Raw genomic sequence first — 21,334 nt, 5'->3', positions numbered from 1 at the left:
GTCCAACAACTTAGACTTGCTGGTGACAACGATTATAAGGCTATACGTATGCACACGTTTGTCGACTGGCAGATATATACGTACTGGTCATGTGCCGTCAAACGGGAGTGTAAGGTGTGACGAACGTGTGATTTTTTTGTGTTTAATGCCGTGCCAGCAACTATATCACGGCAACGAAAGTAATTTTAACTTTAAAAGTTTGACGAACGTGTGAAAATATCATTGGAGGGGGCAGGTGATGAACAACCACACCTACACGTTTAATCTCTTCTTAAAGCATCGCCTGGGCCATATTATCTTAACTAGTTCTAATGCATATAAATATTAACGTAAACTAAGTCAACACCATTTCGCTGATAAAAGAATATTTGGTGATGCTAGAACCTGTGACAGGACAGGGAAGCAGTTTTAAATGGCACAGATATCCCACCTACATGTTAAAGGTGCATTAAAATCCAAGGTGTGTGTGGCTCAAATACCTTGCAGGTTGAGTACCCATGGAAATAACACCGCACTTTTACAAAATGTTTATTTTCCCATAAATCTTGATATACACAAGAACATCACATGAAGATGTCATGAGTATGCTCACCCCCCACCCCACACACACACTCTCATTATCAAATGAAACTTTCACTTTCCTCAAATTACAAACACTTTAAATAAGAAGCATGCATGCACACAGCTGAATACAGTCTAGTATTTCCCTCATGAAAAGCTTATTATAAAACTATTACAAAGAATTTTACCCCTGGCCAATCTGATCATAGCGAGGGAGAAAGCATGTTCAGAAGAATAATCTTTTACGCGACATAAAACACTTAAACAATTTGCAAGTTTACATAAATGACTTGCACCCTTCCAAAAAATCTGAAGTAAACAACAATGCACTTAAAGAATCTGCATGGAAGCAGCAAAGTACAATGAACCCTTTAATCTTTTGAAATTCACTATACCAGGACAGAAAAAAGTTACATTCTGAAGGACAGGAATAGTTGTGAACCTTATTTGTCACACATACTAGAGGTAAAGACTGGTATTGGGAGGTCTGTGGCTTGAACAAAAAAAGAAATTAAAAGCATTATTATACAAACCAACTCCCTGTTCCCATAATGCTTATTTGTTTTAACTGTATAACATTTCATGAAAAAAGGGAAACATTAAAGTTACTTTTTTATGGAACTCAGTCAGACTTCATTTTTGCTAGAATGGTACCTGAAAATATCTATAAAAAAAATTTGTATGGCTGAAATACACAAAAGAACATGCACAAAAAAAAAGCATAAAGATGCATTCAAACATTTTGTAACAATTTTCTAATAGCTTCACAGTTTTCAACAGGAACTCCCACAAAATAATTATATCAGTTTCTGGTATCAACTATCACAGATCTTTGTAAGTGTGATCTGGCCTGTAAGATCAGATTTGCAGGTAAATACAAATGTTTTTATCCCTACACATAAAACTGACATGTGCATGCTAAAAACACTCAACAATGGGTCATTCATCACCATCATGTGACATTTTTATTTTCTTCACACTATGACATATATAAATGAATGTATTTAAATATACTGAAGTGACTGCATGTGCAAGTGTTTTGATGTATTCAGATCTCAATTGTATCACATAAAAGACAGCATTCATTTAACAAGACTAAATGTGGCAAGAAATATAGACACAGCTACAGTACTTTTTTTTAAGAAGTGAGAAGTACTGGGTAACAATCTGAAATATTAAAAAATGCAGCCAGCAAGTTCATAGAAAAAAGTAGCACCATTTGAAGTATACATTTAACAATTCATTGGCAAACTAGTGTAAAGAAAAATACCTTATACCTCTACTTCTTGTATGTAGTCAACATTTTAATGTATTTATCTCCAGGTGTGTGTACCATACTGTTCAAAAGCCTTGAAAGATAACGTGCAGATTCTGTTAATTAGTGATAAAGGATTTTTGTTAATGCATGTTGCATAATGTATGCTGTCAGCAGTAAACATGATCACACCAGCACTGGTATTAACATCTACCAGCAGCTGCTCGAACAAGACAAAGCCCATGTAATATATTTGCCATCTACCTCAAGTATACATTGTAAAGGCTTTTGAACATACACCATAGATCAAGAAACATGCTGAATGCAACAGATCTACCAAACATAGCAAGTTAAAAAAAAAATATATATAAATCTTTAAATTGTTGCTGCTACATTCTCAGCAAATTAGAGGTATCTATGAATGGAAAACACACCTGTAAATACTTGCAGAATGATTGGAAAAAATAAGATACTCCTACTTTAGACTGCTTCAAAATGGTTTCTATGAGGCACCAAAACTTTATGCACTGATTGGAAAGTACAGTTAACTACCTTCATGATTTTTTTTTTAAAAATGCTGAAATGGTTACAAGAAACCATCTTTTCCAGACAGGCATCATCTTTACAGAGCGAGTATTTGACAGATGAGCAATTCATCGGCATAACAAAGGCTTTAAGAGTGGGAGACTTAAGTGTTTGGGAAACCATCTTTTGCAGTGAGCAAATAGGAAAAACAAACTGTGAACTATAATAGGCATCCTGGGTTATTCAAGAAATAGTCATTTTAAAAAATCATTTTAAGTTACAGAAGCCCTGAAACTTATGACTTAGAAGAATCAACTAATTGCTACATAAGCATCCAAGCAAAATGTTGAACAAGCAAAGGCTATGTACAAGGATAATAGCCTTCAGCTGCATGTTTTATCTGTTCTGCAGGAAATAATTGAAAACATATGACAACCCCCAAGTCAAATAGTGCCTTTCCTCTGTCCAAACATCTTTAAAAAATGTGTGCAATAGTGCAGTCTAAATAGCTTACTCAGCTGAAGACCTTAGCTAACCAATTATACACCATTTAAGATTTTTTGATCATCATTTAAAATTGTGGGGAAGCAATCGCAAGTGTGTGTGTATATATATATAGCACAGAGCAGATTAGGTCCAGAACCCTTGCACTGGTGAGGGATAAGACCTAACAATTATACTATCTAAATTTTTCAAAGGATATGAAAGAGACAAAGAAATGGTAAAATGTTAGCTGCCAATCTTTCATCCAACTATTACACAACACAAAAGATAAAGACTTGGCTAATGGTAATCACAAGCATGAGATGGTAAGGCATGCATAATAGTCCTTGCAAGTTGTCAAGGATCTCCATGCTGGTTCCACAAAGCAGCTACCAACTGTTCATAATATTCATGGATACAGCAGCTGTGCTAAGCATTTTTATTGAAAAGTGAGCAGTGTTTTCACACAGGCCTGTTTATCAATCCCTCCTTTAACTGCTGTTTAGTTCCTATCTCACAAACAATATGATATGTTGGTTTCAAAGGTATGAAGGGAAAGCATTTGCGCATCTAGCTTAACGCAAGATTACAACCCTGAGAGTATAGGATGTGTTGTACATCTTTCACTTGGACAATGTTCCATAAAACCAGTTTGATGAAAAAGACCCTACATTCCACCTGTCAAATAAAACGTGTGCAAAAGTAGAATGCATTGTCCCAAACTGAGTATACAGGCTTTTTGGTTCTGGCTCAATCTACCCAAGTACAAGCACTATGGATCGAAGCGGTATCTCACGTGCTTATTTCTCTGACACCAAGGTCACTGGTATGGAGTACAGATAGCTCTGCTTCTGCTATTAAGTTCCAAGTGAAACAGATCGTGAAGCACCAAAGGCATGCAAACACATCTGGATGTGAGAATTGACACTACAATGACTCCAGAAGCACCATTTTTTTCTCCTCCTTTCAACCACCAATTGCATTGACATCCACTTCTGTTTGCTCAGCCTACTCTTTAAAGTAAATGCAGGACTCATGTTTAGAGTTGAAAACAATTCACTTGTCAAGGAACAGACTGTCGGCAACAGCTACAATGTACTTTTCAGTACTCTTGTTTATCTTTCCGCTCATCGTATGGTGTCCATGTCTCATTGTCTCAAGCGCTAAGAGCATGCTCCTTCATGAGCACTATCAAGCGCTCTATAAATCACATGTTTATTATAATAATATTACTGCAAGATCCTCTCATTTTCATGTTAGGCACTATAATGTACGTTCAAATACCAAGGGCTAGGTTTGGTGTATGTGTTCCTGCAATGGCCAGCAGCAGGGGAATGTCACTGGCATCAAACCTGAAATGACAAGCCAAAAATATATATTCAATGAGAGAAAGGAGAAACCATTACTCATGAGCTGTACACAACAGACATTCTACAAAAAGTCTACCATTCTTAATATCTAATCTGATTTTATTGTTGGTTACACGGTAATAATAACATGGTAACAAATGATCTTTTGCTTCAAACTGCACAACTCAAGTCAATTTTAGCTGACATTTGGAAAGCAAGAAAACAGAAAGAAAAAGATAAGCAAATACAAACCCAAGCACAGTATTGAGATGGTGCAAATTGTAGCGGCCCATGCCCTTAATGTACTCAGCAAGCATTAAGCTCTTGAAATATAGCTCTTGCATTCTGTCCTCAAGATGCATGATGCACTGCACACATACATACAGGATCTCTGTCATCTTTTTATCTCTTCTTCCCCTCAAATGTTAAATGTCACCAAAGCAAATTTATAACAATTTAAGTAACTTCAAACCCATGGAGTTGATGGGTCTACCTCCAACACCACTTTGCCATCGAATTTGCATCACCATCTGTATGCCTGCATTATTTTGCCCCCTCTGCAACTATATTTATTAGGTAACACATACTCCATACCCAAATCTTCATGAAATGCTTAAATTACATAGCTCAATAAAAGTTCTTAATAAGTATGCTATTATTCTTAAAGCTGTGCTATAACTTTGATGTATGATGAATCATCTCATTCTCTTTGAGCATGATCTGTAAACTTTTGAGTGTAACAGAATGCAAATGGATAACTCTAGGCTCTTAACAGATGCTTTGTACAGTAGATTTACAGTTTGTCAAGAAGGGTTTATTAAACGTCACATTAAGCAATACTTACAAATTCTGAACTCATCTTTAGGTGATTCAGGTCTAGCATAGACTCAGTGAGGCTCATGACAAGCTGCGAGGCAGTCCAGGGTACAACGCCCAAAGGATTAATATCAAAAAGCCGACTACTGGCAACTTCCACAGTCCTGACAGAGTATACCTTATGATCAACAATCTGATTCAAATGTGGAGGTGATGATGGTGGTGGTGGTTGTGATTGACAAGAAATAATGAGCTTAACATGGCTTCACATTCAAGTCTGCCTTGGTGTTAAAAAAAATTGTAATTTATCCCTGAGTGCCATGGAGACTAAAGCAATCTAATGATCAATGATTCTACACAGGAAATAATTCTTACCAACTGTCTGTATCAGCAATGATGCAGACAGATTCTGCCACTGGCTCATCTAGAACAGAATGCTGAAAAGAAAACAGAAAAGTATAATGAGATAAAATTACACACCTCAGGTTATCACCACAATGTATTACTTTTGCCATGAAGCATTGATGTGTATTGCTTACTGACACCACAAACACTGTGATGCATGAAAGATCTCTTCTATGATTATCCAAGGTAAAAACAAATAAAACTAGCCATTCTAAAGAAATAAGTACAACCTATTTCCAACTAACACCATTTGCCTTGAAACTCAAAGAACATAAATGTATCTGATAACATTTAAAACATATATATGAATACCTGCAAAGAGGCCTGGAGGTCCTGCATTAGCTTGGGTCGAAAAGAGGTATCAGAAGTGCCATGCAAAACAAAGTCTGACATATAGTGATCACTAAAGCCAGCGAGAAGAGAACGCCCAAAGTTTTTGTCAAATGCCTCAACGCTGGATTGATCTCCTTGTAACTCAACACTGCAAAAATACAGGATGGATAAGAAAAGAGTGAACACTGTTTTTTGCTCATCTGAAAATATTTTCCAAAACTTATTGTTTTTTTAAATACGGCAATCTGGTTTAAAAAATATAGGTACAACATAAAAAAAATATGGCTGACAACTGAAATGCATATTTTTTTTCCATAAGTAGATTTTTCCCCACAATGGTTCTTTTCCAGAAGGTCATATAGAGATTTTCAGTGTTTTATCTTTATACCTAGTATCCAGCAGGTAATAGCCACACACAAAAAAAAACAACCCAAAAAACAGGACCAGAAGCATCCAAAATGACTAGCAAAGTACAAAACAGTAAACTTTGTGACTCCACATAAGACAGGCAAAACCAAGAAAAGTATTCACTATTTTTTCACTACATTCACATTACTATGTCAATGGTGAGGTTGTCATAGGGGGCCATAAAGAACAGTGATCAGTTAATGAATCGTCTGATAACTGGTACAAGAAGACCAGCTGGGGATATAACCAATTTTAATTTGGGGCAAGAGAGCATAAGCCCCCAGTGTAATCCTCTAAAGTTAGAAGCAGCAGCAGCTAGATGAAAAATAAAAAATTCACTGATCCCAGAGTATTTACAATGTAATTCTAATTCTGACCCAACACTGCATCAATTAGCAATGAGTGAAGGTCACGTGACAACTATTTTCAATACCTGGGTCCAGCGTTAACAATCATCTGATACCATGAATGTACAAATAAATACAAAAGGATGTCCACTGAAGTTTAATAAAAATGACATTCACATCAACATTCATTTTTGTATTCGATTCTTTTCAAATATGCATAAGTGTCTAGAGGTGGCAATAAGAACTCTGCTGACCTCAGCATGGGAATTTCCTGGCAGTGTTCAAGTGGGTCAAAAGTCTCCAGGTCTAAACTGCTAGTTGAAGACAGATGTCTGCGTCGATTTAGCTCTGCTGGCCTTACTGACCTATTTGAACATAATAATGTCCACTGTATTTTAATGCCATCATCAACAGCAAACTAGATTAGTTCAAGTTCCATAAAACACAGCAATATTTTAGACTGATCAGTTCTAAAAGCTAAAGAAACAATAATGCCACACAATTTGGATTTCTGCTTTCCTGCTGATTACATAACAGTAATTTTTTTAGTGGTTCTGGGTCTAAATTGTTCTACAGACCACTAAACCAAAGTAAATCTGTTATCTAAGGCTAATGTTCATGACATCAACATCAACTCTTCACCAGTCGAAGCAGGAACTGACTCCTATGTATGTAATTTTGGTGATCTTGGTGAATGTTGTATAATTTTTGCATTTATGACAAATCTGGGGTTGGTGCATTGGGTGGAAATAATGTAACACAGGCAAGCAATATCTAAATACCCACCTGCACCTTCCTGGATTGAATGTGCTTGGTCCTGACACCAAAGGCTTCCATTCCACACTGTTTTGCCTGGATGGCATTAAGATTTTCTGCTGACCCGCAGCAATGTCCCCAGTACAAAATGCAGCCGTTCCAATGTCAGCAGGAGCCATGGTAGCTAAAGGATGTGACACCAACCGATGCTGCTCACAAATGTCATCGATAACCTTGACCTCTATGCCCTCTTCAAAATATTCTTCAAACATGCTGTTGCTTCCTTCTGCCAGAAATTTACTTCGGGCTTCATCCCGCTTTTTTTGCTCTAGCTGCTGAGCTAACAGTGACATTGGCCGTTTAGTGCTTGAGTCTGGTTTGCTTTCTGGCTCAGGCAGAGCAGTTCCTGTTGAGACAAGGACACGCTCACTTTCAGCAGATCTGCGGACATGCTGAACATTTTCTTTCTTTATCTGCTCCTTAGGCTGCACAGTAGATAGGATGCAAACGACACCCTTCTCAATTTTGTCACTGCCATTCTCTAATGAGACCAGGAGAGGATTCAGTTCACTCAGTCCCATACGCTCTGAAAAGGCTAAGTCATGCTGAGATGAAGCAAGAACACAGCCATTCATAGTTTCCTTATTCACTCTGGTTTTTGTGATTTCATCATGCCCGACATCTGAAGTCCTCTCACTGCCACAGTTTTCACTACTGAAATCACTACAAGATGGACAAAGACATGAGGATAAGTGTATTGAACTGCTACTTGGGTCCAATATCTCACTGTGGGATTGTGTTGTGTGAAGCTCTGCTTCTAATGACACAGTCTGGTTACATTCCAGCATGTTCACAGTACTGGCCGAGTCTTCTTTAGATGGGATTGAACTGTGTTCCCAGTTCTGCTCTTCAAGAAGGGCTGACAGAGACTGAGAGTATGGGACCTCACGAACATCACTGCAGCGAATAAAGTAGCTCAGCACATACAGAAATTTGTTGACAACATCTGCCTTTCGTCCAACCACTACTGTCCGTGCAACTTTTGGTGGCTGCCCAATTGCACCATATAAATCTCTGAGTAAAAGACAGAAATCTCTTTAATTTTTGTGCTCAATAATTTGAAGCTTTCTTTATAAATAAAATTATGGTTACTAATAGTACTTTAAAATGATCAATTGTGATGAAAATTGAATATGCCTTTGAAGGCTGAAAACAAAAATGTTACTTGGATTTACTGAAAGGCCAATAAATCATACACTGCCATTTCCAATATTACCATAGCAAATAATGAAGATTACAATATGCTTTAACTAATTGTACTATAGTACTACTACTAAATGTACTAATTATCTCATGAATTGTGCATACTACCTACCCTAGCTGGGCCCATAATGGATTGTATGGGTGAGTCTTTGCCAGGGTATCAACCTTCAACAGTAAATGTGATCACCATTATCAACAGGCATGCAGGATGCAGGCATAACAAAAACCACAACATCCGTGAAGCTTTTGGGTCATACATGGCTACACCAGTAAACATGAACATAAAATACAAATTGAACAGTTTGCAATTAAAGACTGGCTAAAATTTTGTATGATAGGTCTTCAAGCAAGAAAACAAAAAATAAATTCACTTCAGTCAAAAGAACTATGGTTGATTGAGACTACCGACCACTCCTCCTCACTTAAACTCTTGGACAGATTCTGGTTGCAATGTAATAGAGCTCGCAAAAACACCACTCTTATCACTTATAATGTCACATAAAGCAGTATGGATACAAGCAGATTAACGCATCCTTTCTCAGTTTTGAAAACTAATAAAGTTGTTCAAGGAAACCAAAAACATGTAACTTTGACAGTTTATGTGAAAACACAGTGCCAAGGCATCCCAAATACTGAGATAGTATTGTCATAGCAGTTCAAATACAGCAGGAGAGACAGTCAGGGTCTATCCACTAGTAAATCAGTGATCCCCACTAATGCACTAATGGCCAGTATTATGCAGTTGAACAAAAAAGTAGGATTCGGCAGGTGAATAAAAAAATCTGCATCTGCTAAATGTAAAACAGTTCTCACCCATTTTGCTGAGTGTTTGTCCAAATAGGTCTTAGATGGTGCACCATCTCCTGGTGTAACAGTTGCTACCCATGCCAAATGGTAAGTTAGGACAGCAGATATCAATGTGCTGACAAAGCTACAAGACAAAAATCAATCATTTAAGCATTTATTCACAATATTTTGATATTAGTCATTTACTTTACAAAAAGAGGAATAATATGGACTCAAACAGAAGATTCTTTTTCACAGCACTTGATTCTGTCTTCGCCTTCTTTATTCCCTTACTATAGAGAGTACAAAGGAACTGACATTATCAGGCTTCTGTAAAACAGCTGGTGTTGCAAGAAAAGTATGTCCTCTAACAATTCAAAATTTTATTTGCTGGTGCCTTTGTAGTCATGCCTGTTTTATGAAAACCATACTTCGACAGCCTCTTTGGCTCTCCACATCATAAGAATGTATGCAATTTCTGCAGAAAGGAAAACTTTCACATGAAAAAAATTATCTATACAGCAAATCAAGCCACTTACAATTTGTAAGATTTGTTGTCATACTTGGTGGCCAGTGCCATGAACTCGTGAACAAACTGATCACAAAGTGCATAACGGTAGCTGCCAAGTGACATCATGCTAAGCCACACTGGTTTCTGCAGGCGGGGGGCCATGTACAGGTCATGCAAAGCATCCTTAAACCTGTCCAAAGCCTGTAACATAACAACATGCATCTGTCATTTGCTTCAGTGTCTCAAAATGGAGAACTTTGCTCTGCAATCAGAATCATGTGTAAAAACAGACTACACAACAGAAAATTATATTTCTTAACATCAGCAAAGCCAAAAAAAAAATCAATAATCATAGCAATCAAAACATTTCTCCCAAAAACAAGAACTTGCTGTCATTCTTCACAGAGTATGATACACTGAGAATTTACCAATGCTAAAGCAAAGCTTATCAGCCAGTACAATCATCCACACACGCTCACTTTGAAGACAACCATTTCCTAATAAAAGCATTATTTAAGAGGTCAATTTGAATTACTTCTACAGAGAATATACAGGGACATTAACATCTACAGAACATGCAATCAAAATGTATCTGAACAGCTGCAACATATTTAGTAATATTGAAAACCATGCATGTATAATGATGGATAACTGCCCCTTCATTCCCTCTTCAAGGTTCACTTGGTGCAAAATTTCCTTCTCCAATGACAAGGGCAAGTTCAAGATACCCTTTCCGGTGAGTTAAGAGCTATAACCTACTTTGGCAGTAGCCTTAATTAAAATTAATTGAACTCTCAAGGCTAAAGTCCTTTTCAGCAGAAACTTAAAATAGCTTTCACCAACTGAAAGGATTATTTAAACATTAACTTTGGTCAGCATCAAGCACATAGCTAATTTGCATGTGCAAACAAAATAACACCTATAACCTGGAAACCAATGGTCCTATACCTTGGTACTGTAACCATCTTTTGAGGATTTCAAGTCTGGCCTTAATATCTACCTACTGCTTTTATAACAGCATTAGAATCTGGTGCTCTCCCACCATCTCTCCCTTCCTCACTATCTCCCCATCTTTGTTTTATGGTTTGCCACTATGCTGCTGAATTGTTTTTTGTGCTGCTCTTTTAGGTGATTTTGTTATTCAGCTCATGAGAACATGGGATAATTAGATCACATTACCTAAGTCAGTTAACCAATCTCTATTAAAGGCTAGATTTTCAGCGTATGGCAGAGTGGGGGAGGAGGGAGAAGATAGTTCAACCCCAGGGAAGGTAATAGATATAAGACATGCTGGTGACCTTACTGGTCATTCTTTCCTAACTGCTTCCATCTGGCCTGACCCTCACCTCCCTCTGCTGGATTAAATCCATTCTTTCTTGACGAACAGTGAAAATTAATCCTTCAGGCTAATGTCTTCTTGTATATCCTTTGAGTAGCCACAAAAAAGATGAAATTTACTCTCATTTATATGAAAAAATATTTATATAACACTGGATGCAGCAACCAGTAATAATAAAAAAATGGAAAACTAGCCATTACTCACTTCAAAAAGAATAGGAACCAGGTTACGACCGCTGAAGAAACCCCTTTCAACGGCACTGCGCAGTTGCTCAACATGTCCCTCAATCAGGGCCATGTGGGAAAAGAAAAAGCTCTGAAACAGTCTGTTGGAAATAAAATAGTGATATCATGTCATATTATGGTGTGATTGTACCACACTTTTACCATGGCTGAAGCTCAGAACCTTGTTAAATGACTCTGAGGTGATGATATACAATTACAAATATGACTGGGGTGCCCATTAAAAAAAATGCATCAAAATGAATATTTTTAAATTATTTTATTAACATATAAACATCCTGAAAAAATAGCCTATTTTCACCCAATACTCATTTCTCCCTCAAATTACACCCTTAAAAAACCCCAATCATTTCAAAATTATTTTTAATTACCTGTGTTCTTCATCTTTTTCATCAGTCATGAGAAAGACAATCCCTACAGCAAGCTTGCACTGCTTTTTCTTTGGAAGTTGTGAACTCTATAAACAAAATGTGTGAGCAGTATTATTCACATAAAATTGTACATTTTGTCTATGAAAAGCAAAACAAGCAACATATCAAGCATACTAAAAATTTGCAACCAAAAGTGGCAACCCTTTACAAAAATTGCAATAAAAGACTGCGTAAATAAAATAAAGCAACAGATAAAATAATGTGCATGATTGGTCACTCACTTCAGGGCTATTGAGGGTTTCTTGTGAGTTCCACCGGCGTGCCTGGCTCTGTAAGGATGTTATCTGGGAGCGCATCCATCGCCGATGCAAACTGTTATAGCTGCTGGCACTACTGTTACTAGGAGAGGGAAACATGGACTGAAAACTGCCACTTGAGGTCACTACAAAATAACAAAAGGCAAAATTTAACAACATGCCAATATTCTTCCAAACATATATGTCAAGACTTAAATAAAAAGCTATGCTTCATATAGAAGAAAACCCCTGGGGCAAAATTTTAGAAACAAGCTAAATGTAACGGATAAGTATTTAGTAGAGGGGGTTAGGAGGGAAGATCGACAACCGTGGTAGATCTGATTTAGCGTAGTGGGCTGGAAGTTGTTTGCCCTTGAGCAAATGACGCAAACTGGGACGTCAAAATAAGGTGACGTAAAAGATTGAGAAAAATAACGTTAGAAAAAATAACGGAAAGCAGAGAGCAGACGGCGAAACAAAAGTTGGAGCTGGTGGATTTTTCTCGGGACTTTCTCGCAACTGCTGCGACAGCGGAAAAAGTATTACGGGAAGTAATACCGTGGGTAAACTACAGATGGATGTACTTCACAGGTCGTGAGTCACTGTAGTCCGTGTTCGCACCGTGGGGGAGCTCTGTGGCTTGGGCATCCCAGTTTCTTGGCGGGGTCAAGAAACTAAACACTGGTATCAGCGAGAAAAGAACAGAAAACTTGGTGCAAGACTGGGGCACCGACTTCCATCTGTCGCCTGGAAGGGGCAGCTCTTCACAGCCTGAGAGTAAGCGCCGGTGGAGGAAAGGTTTCCTCCCGGCCTTCAGCGAATCTAACATCATCCGGCCAAACATCTAGGAGGCGGCCGCATGCGCAAGATCGAGACGTCTGCTTATAAACTGTGGGTACTGTGAAAAACCATTTATTTTCAATCATAAATAGACTTCGTGGAAAGAAGATCAGTGGGATTAATTGGAATAGAGGACTTGGGAGGGTCTCAAAGACTTTAAAATAAGAGGTTGATGTTTCATCGGGAGCGAACATTGGGTTCTTCATCAGTGACAATAATTTAGGAGAGTCGATTTTATTGTTACCTTTAATATTATGTGGGATGAATGATAACATATTGGTAATACATCTTGTGTGGCGAATGAAGGAGTGAATCTATGAGTGTGGATTTTGCCTTTGTTTCATTTGACTTTGTATTTAATTTGAATAATTATTTGTGCCTCTAAGAAGGTACGCCCACCCTGAAGCGATCAGGATATTTTGGTTTGTGGAAAGAATGCGCATGTCTGCGGACGGTCCGTGACATCTTGGTGACCCCCGACGTGATCGCTTTAGGGTGAGGCGGTACTAGGCGAGGTGGTTTACAAATATTGTACAAAAGGTATTATTAGTACTGTATCTGGTGGATTATTTTTGACTACTCTTGTTTTGCCATCGTAGGGTACATTTCTTTAAATTGTTCTTGAGAGACATGGAATTCCCGGATATAGATAGCTTCATAGCCCAGGGTGAGGAACTGGGTTATACTAACAGTGCCCTGGAACAATACGTCGAACAGTGTCTTGAGAGGTTCGACGAGGAACAAGAGAGAGAATGGGCAGCAAGAGAAGCGGAATGGCTAGCCAAGGAAAAAGAAAGAGAAAGGGAGTTTGAGTTTGAAAGACTTAGGCTACAAGCAGAAAGATTATCAAGAGTGAGAACAGCAGACAGATTAGAAAGAGAAGCTGAAGCTGAAAGGGCAGCTAACGAAAGAGAAGCTGAGGCCGAACAAGACGACGGTCAGGAGTTCGCCGCTGTGAGGCAGGGTGCAGGTGAGGGCCCGCGATCACCTCGTAAGAATGGGCCGCGTGACGACAGCACACGGTGTCACGATTGTTCCCCAAGAGATCGGTATACACCAGAGAACAGGTCTCCAAATTTCAGTAGGAAGATCAAATGTTACGCATGTAAGGGATTCGGACATATTGCCAGAGTGTGCGCTAACACACTAGGGACTTCCCGGAGGCAATGCTACAATTGTGGACGTTTTTGGTCACATTGCCCGGAACTGTCTCTACCAGAGAGCTCAATATTTAGGACCCAATAATTCATACTGAGAAGGAAGAACCAGCTTATGTCACAAAGAGAAATGCAAGTAGCTCAGAGAGAATCAACTCTTCAGGAGGTTCATGAAGAACTGAACCACAAAATCAACGACCTCAGTGATGAAATCAAAGCCGTGCAACAAAGTTTACAGAACTTTAAAGAAAATACAGAACATCGTGAACGCAGATTGCAGAGAGAAATCAGTGACCGGGACAAAGAAATTATTCGGCTTAAGGCTGAGACAGAGGTTTGGCGAAAAGAAAGAGATGAAATGTGTAAACAACAGTGGGTCACAGTTGGTGACTTTGAAGAAAAAGTTCACGAACTTGAATTAGGTCATAAGAAACAGTCCGATGACCTACAGAAAGCCTTAGCAGAAATCAAATTCTTCAAGGAACATAAAGAAAGCATGAAGAAAGAACGTGAGAATACTGTAACACAAGAGAAATCTCTGGAAATGGCAAATACTGAGACTAACAAAGTGGTGGAACGATTGACAAAACTGATAAGAGAACTCAAACAAATATACGATGACGAGAGAAAAACTAAAAAGGTGTATCTGGGCATGAGACACCAGAAGTCGAGTGAGATAGAGGAAAAGACGGACATTAGCATTACAAGGATTCCAGTTTTTTGTAGAAACTATCAAAGGAACAGCCTTTTAAACCACAAAAGGCTTATTTCAATGGATGCTAGCTCTTCAAGAGTTTCAGTTTTCAGTTGAGACGATTAAGGGAACAGAGAATCTTCTCGCTGACAATCTATCCTGGGTGGAGTGGGACCAATTTATCCCGTAGAAGTGAAAGAAAGAAAATTCTTAAATTGATTTTTTTCATTCTTTTTTTTCAGGAGGGGAGAATGTAACGGATAAGTATTTAGTAGAGGGGTTAGGAGGGAAGATCGACAACCGTGGTAGATCTGATTTAGCGTAGTGGGCTGGAAGTTGTTTGCCCTTGAGCAAATGACGCAAAACTGGGACGTCAAAATAAGGTGACGTAAAAGATTGAGAAAAATAACGTTAGAAAAATAACGGAAAGCAGAGAGCAGACGGCGAAACAAAAGTTGGAGCTGGTGGATTTTTCTCGGGACTTTCTCGCAACTGCTGCGACAGCGGAAAAAGTATTACGGGAAGTAATACCGTGGGTAAACTACAGATGGATGTACTTCACAGGTCGTGAGTCACTGTAGTCCGTGTTCGCACCGTGGGGGAGCTCTGTGGCTTGGGCATCCCAGTTTCTTGGCGGGGTCAAGAAACTAAACACTGGTATCAGCGAGAAAAGAACAGAAAACTTGGTGCAAGACTGGGGCACCGACTTCCATCTGTCGCCTGGAAGGGGCAGCTCTTCACAGCCTGAGAGTAAGCGCCGGTGGAGGAAAGGTTTCCTCCCGGCCTTCAGCGAATCTAACATCATCCGGCCAAACATCTAGGAGGCGGCCGCATGCGCAAGATCGAGACGTCTGCTTATAAACTGTGGGTACTGTGAAAAACCATTTATTTTCAATCATAAATAGACTTCGTGGAAAGAAGATCAGTGGGATTAATTGGAATAGAGGACTTGGGAGGGTCTCAAAGACTTTAAAATAAGAGGTTGATGTTTCATCGGGAGCGAACATTGGGTTCTTCATCAGTGACAATAATTTAGGAGAGTCGATTTTATTGTTACCTTTAATATTATGTGGGATGAATGATAACATATTGGTAATACATCTTGTGTGGCGAATGAAGGAGTGAATCTATGAGTGTGGATTTTGCCTTTGTTTCATTTGACTTTGTATTTAATTTGAATAATTATTTGTGCCTCTAAGAAGGTACGCCCACCCTGAAGCGATCAGGATATTTTGGTTTGTGGAAAGAATGCGCATGTCTGCGGACGGTCCGTGACACTATTATGAAAATACAGCACTTATATCAAATCTGCACTCTGATAAAAGAACAGCTAAGTCTGTCTAAACTTTACCAAAAGAAATCACTCCATTGTATGGAAATATTCATCTGAATATTTAAGTGAATCTAACTTACAGGAGCCCAATGCAGTGTCTTCATCCATGCTATCAGCAAGGGTTTTTCGGACCTGAGGAACATCCACAGGGATGCTGGTGACTGTAAAGTGAAATATTGTTATAATAGGCAAATAAAATGCTTGTTTTCTACCATTACCCTACATCTTTAAGAAAAGGTTAAATAAATATATTCCCATACTTTTAAAATACAATGCTAAAAAAATGTCAGTTACAAACATTTAAAATAAAGTAAGAGTTACTGAAAATATCTCACCATGATTTTTGATTCTACGTTGAGACGTAGCTAGGAAATCTCCAGAACCCAACTGTTCTGCATAGGAACTAGAGAAGCCACTTGAATCTGAATCTACATCTCCAACACTTATTAAAAAAAAAGAAATTTTTTCACTTTGTTGTTTTACAAAACTCAACAGCTACAACACAGCTTCCAGTACTTAAAAGAAGCAATAGAATATCACAGCATCAAATCTCAAACACACAAGATTTTGCCTACTCAATCAACAGTTTTACACTATTCTTTTTTACACAAAAAGTTTCAGTTTCAAGAAATTGCAAATTTTATTTGTAAGTTATTATAAAAACAATTAATCAAAATTACAAGAGAGCCCCAATTGATGAGGACACAATCAAAGGTACTTAATGCATGTCCTTGTATACTTCAATTCTTTTTTTATATATATATGTGTCCTTTACAGACACATAATTGAATGTGTGTGTGTGAAGAGAGAAAATGCATTTTGATTACCTGATCCCCCAAAAAACTAAAACTAAGAAAGTCCATTTTATTTCTGCTAAATATTTGTTTAAACTGACAAAGATTTTTTTCTTATAATAGCTGTAAATAAATAATGAAAATATCCATAACATGTCATGAGTAATGAATGATGTAACTTCTCAAATCTTATCTTCCTACTAAGTAAAAAAAATAAAATACTTGGCACTACATATAATCCTTACCATGATGAATCAGCCTTAGGCTTTTGAGGATAAAACACTTTTGTCACCATAAGTTGAGACGATGACCTATAAATAAAAATATTTTGAATATATTTCTGCATTTTCTGGAACAGTCCAAATTCATCATTCTAATTAGCCATTTTTAAAAATTCGAAATCAAAGCTTCATCATACCAAACTTTTCCCACTGGAATGACCAATGTCTTTCTAAAATATTATTTTTTACCATTAATTATTCAGCATTTTTTGTACCTACCATTCTAAACATAAAAGCTAAATGAATTTAGCCTTAAAATAAAAGCCAAAAAAAGACTTTTTCAACATCAATATATGCTGCAGACCAGCTGGTGTAACTCACCTCATATGGTGAATTTTTAACGTAGATCCCTTATATGCCGTACCAACAGTGCCAAACATCATCTCCTCCAATACCTTGACATCATTTCCCAAGCGATGAAACTATTTCAGGAGAGAAAAATATTCAATATAATCCCCCATGGCATCAACATATTTGTTAAGTGAGATAAACATTTTTACACCTACTTGACTTGCACTTGATAAGCACTGGACTGTGTTTTAAACCTGCTAAAATCAATAAAATTTATGCAAAAACAAAAAATTATAAATTGTAACTGCACAAACCCTTAGCTTCATATTTTCAAGTTAAATTGCATATATAAACCAGTGCAAATTGCAAATAAATATGAAAAGGAACAAAAACTAATATGAAATTGATGAATATCAAGAAAATACAGCAATTTTTTTTTGAAAGTCCATTGGATACCTTAATAATCAGAGTGCTTATATAATATGGAATGACAACATATGGCTATGCTCTTCATGCTTCACATTACCAGGCCAAGAATAATGAATAAAACTGATAGAGGAAGGGTTTCAAATAATAGCAATGTCACTTAACACACACCACACACATCTGAACCATGGCAACGTAAGATTACAGCAAAAGTGGAATTACTCAATCAGCTAAACCCTGTCTTAACCAATCTGCTTTTAGCCAGGAATGCCAGAAGAGCCACCAGCTTTCTGATCAATGGAAAATGCAATATACCTGATACGTGACTCCATTTTTTGATGGTGAACATCCAGATGAATCTTTTAGCTGTTTATTGCCTAGAACAAGCTTACATGCTGATTTCAGAGGCTTGTTTGGCTGAAAAATGTGTCAAACCATTACTGGCTAATCCCTAGGTATACAAATAAGAAATTAAAAAAGTTTTAAGTACCACATGCTGCAAAACTTTTTTTCCATAATGGCTCAGAGAGTGTTATTTGCGTAAGTTTCTTGTAACACAAAAATTGTCATTATGGATATTATTCAAATATTGATCTATATTAGAATTATTTGAAAATCTAAAACTTGTCAGCAATGTGCAAACATAACCAGATAGATGTAATCTTACAGAAATAAGACCACATGCTCACACGCACACACACATAGATACACACCTGCTCCACCCCCTTGTCATCAAGTCTGAGGATGGCATTAGAGTCAAAGTAGGGAATTCGCCCTTTCTCTGTGTCTCCTATGACCAGCAATCGAATCTTCTCTTTGTCTAACTTTGGAGTAGAACATCTGGAAAAAAAAACGATCTTTAAAAAAACCACCTTATAATAAAGACATAAACATCGCCAAGATTTGTTCATTTCTTATATGAAAGTGGTGCATAATTTCATCATATTTACATTTTTAACTCTTTTATTTCAGATGAAGGACTTTACAATAGGATGAAGTTCATTTCAGACAGGCAGCTAGAAATTTATCCATAGTTTGCTTCATCATCATGTTTCTCTAATTTAGCATATCTATCATTACATCTTTATACTAGTTTCCATTTTACTACTAAAGTTGTTTAGGACTTCAAGAAGCTGTTCCTAGGGCAGAGGAACTGAGCTCAACTTTCAAATGCAAGACGTTTGCTTTTTTTTATAATATTTGCTCACAATTTCTGAAATCTTTTTTTCTGTTGAATTTGCAGCTCTTCAGCTTGACATTTATATCTGTATCAGTCATAGTTATAATGGGAAAATGGACCGCAAGAAAAAATACATTCTTTGATTAGTTTAATTTATGCAATATTGGAGAAATCACCATGGTACAGCCATACAACTCATGGCCACAAAGTGGGTCTTCGTTTAGTGCAACTTTGGTTTGAATAATAGGATATGTCAAACATAAAGTATGTGGAAACTTGCCTAGATGGATTACAAGCTATTTTACTGAGTTGTAACACTTCAGACTATTTTCTTACTATGTTCTGCAAGCCCTTAAAACAAAATCCTGCGCATATTGTGCTACATGCAAATGAAAGCAGCACAAAAATAAACTGTTTTACAAAAAATAAACTTCTTCAAAGCACCATCCACACACATGCAAATGATGAAAGAGCAAGTCTGATGTATGCAGATCAACAAATGAGGATAAAGGATAAATGTAAAAAATCAAGATTCACTTATTTCATAGCCAAATTATTGCAGAGTTCATATGGTGGAATTGACTATTGGTTGTGGTCATGGTTGAACTGACTATGGGCTGTGGTTAAATCAAGTATGGGTTGTGTTGAATCAACCCATGCTGCTTTTGTGATCTCTATTTCCCACAGTATTTATTTCTACTTATTTTCACCCGATCTAACAGAAACTTCATGCTGGAGAGTTTCAAGTTGTCATCTAAACTGATGATATACTATACCTTTCTCAAACCCTGTTTCTACTTTTTCCTTTCCTACTACCTGTGTTACAAAAAAAAAATTTGAAGCATACATTTAAGTTTTCATCTGAGCTGCTTCTTTACTTTCATTTCACGTTCACAGATCCAATGTTTCCAAAATATATATATATAAATACACACTAAAATGGCCAAATAAGTTGTGATTAGTGGGATTTTTTAACAAAATATTACTGAAAACGCTGAGTTTTTTAATGTCAACAACTTACTGGTATCTCCAAATCACAAAAAAATTTGAATAAGTGGCCTATGGTAAACATTTACTGCAAACAATAACAGTTGCAAAAATGCATAAATATCACCTATAGCTATTCTGGGCATTTTTTAAATACCCAGTGTTGATATTAGTATGTCTGGTCGACTGCAGTTGTCATGGTTGGCCAACTGATGATAACAGATACTCACTGAACTTGTTTTAAGGGTTTCTCGTAAGTCTTTTTGCTTAGCCTGGAAATATTGTTGTTGTTGTCTGCAAGTGTTAAAAATCCCATCGTAGGCTTCAGGAAGACTCCTGTCATGAAAGCTGTGGTGTGGACAAACTGTGACGTTCATCCACATAGCATGTGACTCTCACAACGTGTTGTTGTCATGTCACATGCCTTGGCTAGACCTCTATATTGCCTCCCTTATCACTTGTCAGTTTACAAACACCCTTCACACATCACAGAAGCAGTACACTGTGATATTATCTCATTTTGAAACTGGCAGAAAATCGTGAAAGTTTGTACAATGACTACAATGTTACTGTTTTATCTTTTTTTTTAAAAAGTAGACAAAGAGTATGAGGGGGCAGGATGATCAATATTCACATGACTCAGTGCCACGGGACTCGATCTAGGTGCAGACGACGCATATATGGCCGTCAAACATAGTTCATTAAATTTTAAAAAAAGTGACATGGCTTACAGGTGGTTTGGTGATTCTTGACTACAGTAGATTCCACTGTATTGCTTAGCGTTCTTTCTATTTTGAAATAATCTCTGAAGAACAGCCATATTTCCATTTCGGGGATTGTAGTTGAAAATTGTGGGTCACATGATAGTCGCAGAGTAACTAGTACACTTGTTAAACTGTCTTTCATTGGCTGCTCTTCTTTCATACAAAAGTGCTGATTGGTCTCTGTATTACTCACGGTTCCTCCAGATCCAGTTTAGGGACTTCCGAAATTAACCGGTATTTGAAAGGACCGCTGAACAGTGACAATATTGTCTGTGCTGATAACTGTGAGCAGGGTTTGCTTGACAGTGGGGCGCGTGTGATGCTTATTATTTATCACTGGGACCAGTTTGAATCTTTAGACCAATATACGTTTTTCAAGGTTAAATAAAAAGGAGTCGCCCATTTCGGCACGATCAGCTATATAGGTGATTACGTACGTGTTATCACGGACGTTGTATATTAATTTTTTGTTTGTGTCAAATCTATAAATATAGTACTTATATTTAGTTCAGTGGTTCTTAACCTTTTTTGAGGTACCGAA

The 21,334-nt window shown here is 37.4% G+C and overlaps 1 protein-coding gene across 2 annotated transcripts; it reads right to left on the bottom strand.

Moving 5' to 3' along the window:
* Positions 1 to 512: 512 nt before the first annotated feature.
* Positions 513 to 20,918, bottom strand: LOC112565915 (folliculin-interacting protein 1-like). Of its 2 annotated transcripts, none has more exons than XM_025241812.1 (20): positions 20,761 to 20,918; positions 18,576 to 18,702; positions 18,178 to 18,279; positions 17,467 to 17,567; positions 17,110 to 17,175; positions 16,406 to 16,512; positions 16,151 to 16,231; positions 12,032 to 12,192; positions 11,751 to 11,836; positions 11,342 to 11,462; positions 9,827 to 9,999; positions 9,315 to 9,432; positions 8,614 to 8,666; positions 7,269 to 8,312; positions 6,737 to 6,847; positions 5,707 to 5,875; positions 5,365 to 5,426; positions 5,018 to 5,153; positions 4,426 to 4,541; positions 513 to 4,176 (listed from the first exon to the last, which is right to left on the bottom strand). In XM_025241812.1, exons 1-20 carry the CDS (start codon positions 20,847 to 20,849, stop codon positions 4,101 to 4,103), a joined length of 3,099 nt encoding a protein of 1,032 aa, XP_025097597.1. In that variant the 5' UTR covers positions 20,850 to 20,918; the 3' UTR covers positions 513 to 4,100. The 2 variants fall into 2 exon arrangements, with proteins under 2 accessions (XP_025097597.1, XP_025097588.1); XM_025241803.1 differs by lacking the exon at positions 20,761 to 20,918 and adding an exon at positions 20,260 to 20,614.
* Between the last annotated feature and the right edge of the window lie 416 nt (positions 20,919 to 21,334).

The sequence above is a fragment of the Pomacea canaliculata genome, linkage group LG1 (genome assembly GCF_003073045.1).
Source record: "Pomacea canaliculata isolate SZHN2017 linkage group LG1, ASM307304v1, whole genome shotgun sequence".
Lineage (NCBI taxonomy): Eukaryota > Metazoa > Mollusca > Gastropoda > Architaenioglossa > Ampullariidae > Pomacea > Pomacea canaliculata.
This window is presented reverse-complemented; position numbering and strand designations above follow the sequence as displayed.

What these genes read in the sequence shown, in the direction of transcription:
- LOC112565915 (XM_025241803.1), bottom strand. Translation starts at nt 20,372, where the DNA reads ATGACAGGAGTCTTCCTGAAGCCTACGATGGGATTTTTAACACTTGCA. An exon ending in CCATTATGGGCCCAGCTAGG is followed by an intron (nt 8,313 to 8,613) that starts GTAGGTAGTATG and finishes TCTTTTACTCAG; the next exon opens with AGATTTATATGGTGCAATTG. An exon ending in CATCTCAATACTGTGCTTGG is followed by an intron (nt 4,177 to 4,425) that starts GTTTGTATTTGC and finishes TTGTCATTTCAG; the next exon opens with GTTTGATGCCAGTGACATTC.